Raw genomic sequence first — 8,465 nt, 5'->3', positions numbered from 1 at the left:
TTTTAAGTAATTACTCTAATTTATAAATTAAAGATAGTCAAATATAATTTTTTTTATTCATAAAATTAAATTCAAAATATCATAATTTTGATTTAATTATTTTTAATAAAAAAATAATTTTTTTAAAAATAATATAAAAATAAATATAATAAATTACAAATAACTCGTTATTTAATTTTCAAAACATAATCATTAAATCATTATTTTGGGTGCGATTTACTTATGAGACCTTGGACTCTTTTATATCAATAGTTAACTTCTTAGAGTGATTTTTCCAAGAATTTATGTTCATTAAAATTGGTAGAGTTTTGGCTTTTTGCCAAAGTTTATCCTCAGCGATGATGGTGTTCGCCTGTTCGGCATACCTAAACCAATGCACTCGTGATTGTTATTGGGCGCATTCATTTTTATATTTTCTGGGGAGAAGAGTCCAACTAGACCTAGTTTTTACATTGAGTCCAAGTTTAAAGAAACCTTAATAGGCCCATTGGGCTAGAAAATAAGCCCAATTTTGGCATGAACATCGAAAGTATCGATCACCGTCCACTGGCGGTGAACACTATGCAACTTGCTTGGTTACTGCTTAATAGCAGCAATCTGTGGTGATGCTAATTGACAAGTAAGAGAGAGAAGAAGAGATGCACAATAATGAAATGAAATAAGCTTTGTGTGGGTTTTCACAACAACACAGACACAGAACGCAACTACTACTAATTACTATAAATCTCCCTTAAATTTATTTTTTAATTTTTGTTGCATTTGGATCGTTTTTGAGGTGATCAAATGGCGACACTTTTCCAGGGAGTGGGAGCTGTGACCCCTTTCTCTGCCTCCAGTTCCTTAGACTCCAACAAGCTCCTCCTTCCTTCTCGCAAATCCCTCTCAATATCAGGTTTCCTACCCTAATTCAACTATCCTTCTTTCAGTTTCAGTTAATGTTGTTTCTTTCAAAATTAAACTCGTGTGTTAAATATTTTACTTTTTCCAGGGCTAGTACTGTGTTTATATGTTGCTTGTTTCATTTTGTGTATTGATTCAGATAGCAGAGGTAGCATATTTGTTTACAGATCTGATGCCTTGAACTTGAAGGCAGCAACTCGTAAGCAAGATTTGTTAATTCCTAATGCAGTTGCCGTGAGTTATCTTCACTTCCATTACATTCCCTTTTTCACTGAATGGCATTTTTTCTTTTCCTACTTTACATAGTTCATCCAGGTTGTAAATTTTGTTGCTTGGTTGTTTGTAGACCAAAGGAGAGACTTCCACATCAGCAAAATCTGGGTATGTCTCTCTCTTCACTCGCTTTACTCATTTTTAAATTATATGATATGAAAAAGTTAGTTGTTATACTTCTGCTGAAAGATTGTGAACAGTTATCTAATATGGTCTAGAGAATCAACTTTTAGGGTAGCTGGTTGGAGAGGAAAAGGCAATGCATTTTAGTATTCTACAATTTACGTGCATTTTATAGTGGAACTCGTGGAAAGTTAGACCTTCGGATATAATAGACCAAGTTTCAAATTACTTGCGATATAATTTTGGGATTCTCACAGTTTATAGATTTTCCAGAACAAAGGGATTGACAGCCAAAAGGCGCTTAGCTTACTGCCTTTCATACACTACAGGTCTACAGCTTTCACATAGACACCAAAGGCATAGCCCAAGAGAAGATTTGTTGCCTCATCAATCAAGAGGAAGCTTCGGGGCCTTTGGACTATATTTGCATTGCCTTAGGATAGCTTACCCCTGGTGGTGGATAGTGTCACAAGTGGGAAACTTAAAATGTATTGAAAGTGGCATGAATGCTATATAGTAGAAAGTGGAGTTAAAGGGTATTCCTGAACTATTGAATGAGTTGAATTTAGTTTTCCGGTTCCCACCTATTAAAATGCGGATAATAACATTGCATACTCGTTGATCTTATTTATCAAGGCTCTATGTTAAACTTTCAACGAAGTTGTCAACTTTTTCATAGTCACAACTCATGTTCACCAAGCCCCATGAGTTTCAAAATTTTGTGGTACTGATTACTCAAAAAGGGTTCTGGAACTGGAAGCCACATAAAGTAGTTTTTCTTGTTGATTTTTTGCATATAACAACTTATTCCTTTGGGTGTTTTCTGCTCCTGTTGTAACATAAAGAAGGGAAGGACTGGTGGCCCATGATGAAGGTTTAAAAAATGAAAAACTTTGGGACATCCTTTTGAAAATTTGGAACAACAGTCTGTACATTAGTTTAACTTGCTAAAACAAAAGTTTGCTTGCAAATTTTCCTTTTACGTCTTTTTTATGAGTTATGATCAATAATGACGGATGGCCGGATATGCTTTTTACTTTCAGGCACGAACTTCTCCTTTTCGAAGCCCTCCGTGAAGGTTTGGAAGAAGAGATGGAGAGGGATCCTCGCGTATGTGTCATGGGCGAAGATGTTGGTCATTATGGAGGATCTTACAAGGTGACTAAAGGCCTTGCTGAAAAGTATGGGGACCTGAGAGTTTTGGACACCCCTATTGCTGAGAACTCCTTCACTGGCATGGGCATTGGAGCTGCAATGACGGGTCTGAGGCCAATTGTTGAGGGTATGAACATGGGATTTTTGCTCCTGGCATTTAACCAGATCTCTAATAATTGCGGCATGCTTCATTACACATCTGGAGGTCAGTTTACAATACCAATTGTCATTCGTGGGCCTGGTGGAGTAGGGCGGCAACTTGGAGCAGAGCACTCGCAGCGACTGGAATCATATTTTCAGTCAATCCCTGGGATCCAAATGGTTGCTTGCTCAACCCCTTACAATGCTAAGGGCTTGATGAAAGCTGCTATCCGAAGCGAGAACCCTGTGATACTTTTCGAGCATGTATTGCTTTATAACCTCAAGGAGAGAATTCCAGATGAAGAGTATGTATTATCACTCGAAGAAGCCGAGATGGTTAGGCCCGGGGAGCATGTCACAATATTAACCTACTCCAGAATGAGGTATCATGTGATGCAAGCTGCCAAGACATTAGTGAACAAGGGGTATGACCCTGAAGTAATCGATATCAGGTCCTTAAAACCATTTGATCTTTACACTATTGGATGTTCAGTGAAGAAGACACATCGTGTGTTGATTGTGGAAGAGTGCATGCGAACAGGCGGCATCGGCGCCAGCTTGACAGCTGCCATTACCGAGAATTTCCATGACTACTTGGATGCTCCTATAGTATGCCTATCCTCTCAGGATGTGCCAACTCCATATGCTGGAACATTGGAGGAATGGACAGTGGTTCAACCTGCTCAGATTGTCTCAGCAGTTGAGCAGCTATGCCAGTGATACCTTCATAAATACATTACCTTCCAATTAGAAATGCTTTTGGTACAGCTATTCTGCTTGTTAAATGTTAAATGTTAAATGTTAATTCGGCTACAAAGTGTTTACCCCAAGAATATTTGCAACTGTTGAGTCAGTCCCAGCCCAGTATTCTCAATCAGTTAATCTGCATCGTTGCATTTTTTTTGGGTAGCATTTTTGTCGAATGTACGGTGTTACATGATTCATCAACAAAAATCAAACCGTTTCACATAAAAATTGCTAGAAGCGCCGGTGAATTGAATTTAGATAACTATCAAAGCTATTTTTCTTTTTTCACTATAAACCTTTTTGAAGACCATTTGATTTTGAGTTGCACTACAAAAAAAAAGGTTAAAATAATCAATGGTGAAAATGTGAACATCATATATATTGGGGTCAACACGAATTCATTTTTTTGGACAGCGCAAGGTCAAATGTTCAATTTGTTTTTGGTCGTGGCAAATGTTCAATGTAAACATGAGAGGATCAAAGTATGTTTTGTAGACTCTTGAGGGGCCTGCAGCCTATGGGCATAGATAAAAACGATGGAGCTTTTGGGCCAATTGTAATACTATTTAATTTCCGTTTTTGGGCCTAAAGCTGTTTTAGTTTCTAGATTTGCTTTGTTTTCATGGGATGCATATACTCGGGTACTTCATTTGTGCTTGATTCCCGTAAGTTTTTCTGTTGAGGCGAAAGTGAAATTATGGAGATCGTTTCATAGAACTTTTTTATTTTTATTCCCAAAGATAAAAGAGTTTTATTTATTAAAAGACATGGAACTTTATTACATAAATTTCATATATGAAAACTCCTATACTTTCGTCCCGACAAACCCACACATACCTAAGGCGTTGAATGTTGGAGATAAAATGAAGGAAATCCCGTAATAATTTCTGAAATTCACGGGATCTTTTATAATGGTCTTCAAAATTTAAATTTTTTTTTTTTGTAATAGTCTCTCAGATACATCTTCAGTCTTCAGACATCATAATAATCTTTGAGATATTTTCGATGCTGAGTCAGCTATTGGAGTGCTAACGTAGTCATTTTTTATCACACTGAAAATTTCCAATGACTAAGTAACGTGACATCATTTCAATTTATACCTAATTTAATCCTTCCTCAATATATAATTCTAATTTTTAATGTATATAGCGCTTATTGTGTTTTTCATCTCGTTCTTCTTCTTTATTTTTTTTTTTTTTATCAATGATTAATGTTGATATTCAGAAACTATGATAGGAGGTGGTAGCACTAAGTCTAACACAAAAACAATGATGCACATTCGAGTTAGTGCTATCACCTCTTATTCTAGTTTTTAAACATTAACAATCATTGATAAAAAAAAAAAGAGAAGAAGAAGAAGAATGAGATGAAAAGCACAATAAGCGTTATGCACATTAGGGATTAGGACTATATATTGAGCGAGAGATCAATTTGAGTATAAATTGAAATAATGTTACGTCACTTAGCCGTTGATCGCGGCATTTGGTGTGACAAAAGATAGCTACATCAGCACTTTAACAGCTGACTCAGTAAGAAAATGACACAGAAACTATTATGATGTTTGAAATTCTATCTAAAAAAACATTATAGAAAAATTTGAATCTTAAGAAAACGTGACATCATATTTATCCTTTCTTATAGTAGAGTAACAGGACAAGTAGATGATTCGTAGAAAGAGGATGATCTTACTGTAGATATAAATAAATAAATAATTAAATACCAGCAACAGAAAAGGAGAACAAGAAAACGTTGAGGGTTAGTTATTTTTGACCCTGTATATAGGGGTGGCAAACGGGCCTAAACCCGCCGGACCGGCCCGCGTAACCCGCCAAAAAAGGCGGGCCGGGCTGGAAAATTGGGACCGCCAAATAGCAAAAGCCCGCTTAACCCGCACCGCTTAAACCGCTGGTTTTGGCGGGCTTTGGCGGGACGGGGCAGACTTCCCCGCCGGGCTTAGTCTTTTTTTAGCAAGGGGTATGTATGAAAGAGAACAATTATTATATTTATGTAATAACATATTGCAGGGAAAGGTGATTCGTCTGATTCCAAGTGGTCATAGCAGAGACATGCTTAAACATGTCCTCGTTGATTTTGCAAGTGTGCATGTATGCATGCTAACTGCTAGCAAAGAATCATTATTGCATGCAGGACTACTAATACTTTAATGCAACATACACTGATATGCATGCCTATTAAGATCTATCAGGTCATTCAAGATTCAACCGAAACTGAAACTGTTAGTTATATTATATTTATATGAAAAAAGCTTCATGGGCCAGATGGGCCCTTACCCTTTTCTTCCAATTTATTGGGCAAGTGTCTTTTGCTAAACTAAAGGACACTGAAATCTACCCAGCCCACCCATGTGGAAATTAAAGGCTAATGGAAGGAATAATATCATAATGTAATTGATCAGTTGTCAGTACATGTTTGGATTTGTCGGATCCATCAAGACTCGTAAATGTGTTTCATTCTTGGCCACAAATGTAGTTTTATTAATTACTTAAAATGTGTTTTCCATGTGAAAATGTTTTATGTGCAGCAGCCAGTTATATTTACACTTAATAAGCAAATGTAATTTAACTTTAACACTATTTTTTTTTATTAAGTTGTGCCTATATTGTAAGCTCTTTACGAATCATCACACTTGTAAATTTCTCCTTCCGCATTGATATAACAGAGTTGACTCTCGGTCAATGCAACTACTTGAGCTCTATAAGGATTAAGGGATAAAACTTGAAAGCTCCTCTGAAAAATTCAGTGTATATATATAATTAATTGCAGTTAGATTAATTGACAGAAGACAATGATTTGATCATGCATATTTTCCTGGATTTGGCTTCAATGATTTAAATAATTTATATATTATATTATATAAATAAATATATGTATTGTTTAATTTATTTTCAATATATATTTTATATTTCAACATGTATTTTATACTAATAATTTTGATAATTGATTTTAGTGTACATGTATGTAACGTAGTCGTTTAGACGCATTAATATATAGAATATAATTATAAATTTCTGGTAGGAATTCATCAAGTGGCGTTTTTCTTTTTGTTTAAATGAATTTCCACAACCACTAATAAGATATATTATACCAGCATACAACATTAACTACGATACTACTCCAACAAAGGTTGGGTCATATATCACATTTTAATTTCAGTGCTCAAGACACATACTTCAAGAGATCAGATGTTATATATAGGTCCATGACAACTACTCTAACCACCATGTATTGGAAGAATATAATCAGTACAGTTCCTTGTGTAGAATAACATGCAATTGATGTTGGATCCTGAAGTTGTGATGCAGCCAAATGAGGTATAGTTCTGCAGAATCAGAAGCTTAACAATTACATGCCCCAGTGGAGCCAGTACTCTCTCTGTACTTTTGTATTATTTTAATTTCCACTGATGACCCTTCATTTCATTCTTTCTTTGATTATATATAGAGTAAAAGATAAATAGGTCCTAACCTAACTTTTTTTTCGCGGACATTTTCGTTCCAAGGATTGGAAAATACATTTATGTTCCTGACTCTTTCAAAACGCGGACAAATTTATTCTTCTGTTAAAGTGACTTTGTTGGACTCAACGAAAAACGCTGACGTGACTTCCGTAGCGCTAACCTAGTCATTACGGGAGCACATGTGGCATGTAACTTTTTAAAATAGGACATATTAGTCCTCTCACACCAAAACGTGTAACTTTTCAAAATAGAACATATTAGTCCTTCTACCCAAAACGACGTCGTTTCGTCCAAACCCCCAATCTTTCACATTATGAGCCCTAATCATTTGAAGACAGCATCGTATGCAGAAAATCTTGATCCGATATGATTTGTCTCCTTGGCTTTGTGTGGCTCTAAAGTAAGTAAGTTAAAATTAAAATGTGGTTTACAATTACAACACTCACTTTGTTGACCTAAGCAGCAACACTGTCATCCCAATATTCTTCTTCTCCATCAAAAATCGCTTTGTTTTTATTTTCAATGTACCATGTGCATGTCTTTTCGAAGCTCCAATTTTCATGACTTGTCTTTTTTCATAGTACAAATTACAAAACACAATTTATCTATCATTCGAGTCATGCGAAGGCAACATCTTCTTGGCCCTTGCTACTAATAATATATAAAACAAAAGACAAATTAGCTAGATTGCCGATTTTATAGCACAACAATAATTCAGATCTAAAAAAAATAATAAGAAACTTATTACATGTGATTAATTAATTAATGCTTTCTGCCTATATATACGAATACATGAAGAGAATAAAAAATTAATTAAATCACAAGTTCATATTAGGTGTTCACAAATTCTTGGTGATTTAATTCGAATTCATGCACGCATAAAAAACCTAAGTTCATCGTTATCAACTGCTTGAAACATGCTTCATAAGCTCTTGAAAGCTTCTCACTCTGTGTCTCTCTAGAAAGTGGTACTTTTAGCTTAATTTATGTGCATGAGCATTAACACTAACTCAAAAAATTAATACTTATTATTTAATTTCTAGAGAAATTGAGATCTTTTTATGGATCAGGTGAGTTGCATGCCATAATAATTCCCTAATAATTACTAAGTGACGCCGGGACACGTCGCTTGAGTCACCAATTTTAGCGAGATTAACAACCCCACTATGGTGACATAGTTTAGATTCACCAATTTTGGCGAGGTTAACAACCTCACTATAGTGAAAATAGTCATGAACCCACCTTGGTCGGCCAAGCCAAGGATGCACCTCTTACTCTAAAAGAGCTTAAAGAAAAATAAGTACATATCTTATTTCATATTCAAAAATCAACTTCAACTCTATTTCATAAATAAAAGGTACATGAATTATTTATATTAGTGGGAGAAGGAAAAGCCTTCATAGTTTGGATGATGTGAAACTAATACATAACACAAAATTTACTATCTTAAATAATATGGAACTTGTATTCTCTTTTATAATTAACTAATGTAATTAACCTACTAACTCTACTTGCTCTTGCGTTAATAAAAGTCAGGAGGGATATGTTAATAATATAAGCTTATAATAAGAATCTTTTACTTTAATTTAAAAATATTATTTGTACATTAAAATTAGTCACTAATATGTTTGTATATAAATATATGTGT

At 35.0% G+C, this 8,465-nt stretch overlaps 1 protein-coding gene across 1 annotated transcript; it reads left to right on the top strand.

Annotated features, from left to right (window-relative positions):
• LOC107632052 (pyruvate dehydrogenase E1 component subunit beta-3, chloroplastic) lies at positions 593-3,514 on the top strand. The gene is made up of 4 exons (XM_016335690.2): positions 593-892; positions 1,040-1,134; positions 1,247-1,281; positions 2,340-3,514. The coding sequence occupies exons 1-4, from the start codon at positions 784-786 to the stop codon at positions 3,310-3,312; spliced, it is 1,212 nt and encodes a 403-aa protein (XP_016191176.1). The 5' UTR covers positions 593-783; the 3' UTR covers positions 3,313-3,514.

The sequence above is a fragment of the Arachis ipaensis genome, chromosome B03, assembly GCF_000816755.2.
Source record: "Arachis ipaensis cultivar K30076 chromosome B03, Araip1.1, whole genome shotgun sequence".
NCBI lineage: Eukaryota > Viridiplantae > Streptophyta > Magnoliopsida > Fabales > Fabaceae > Arachis > Arachis ipaensis.
Note: the sequence above shows the minus strand (reverse complement) of the source record. Positions and strands in the feature narration are given on the sequence as shown.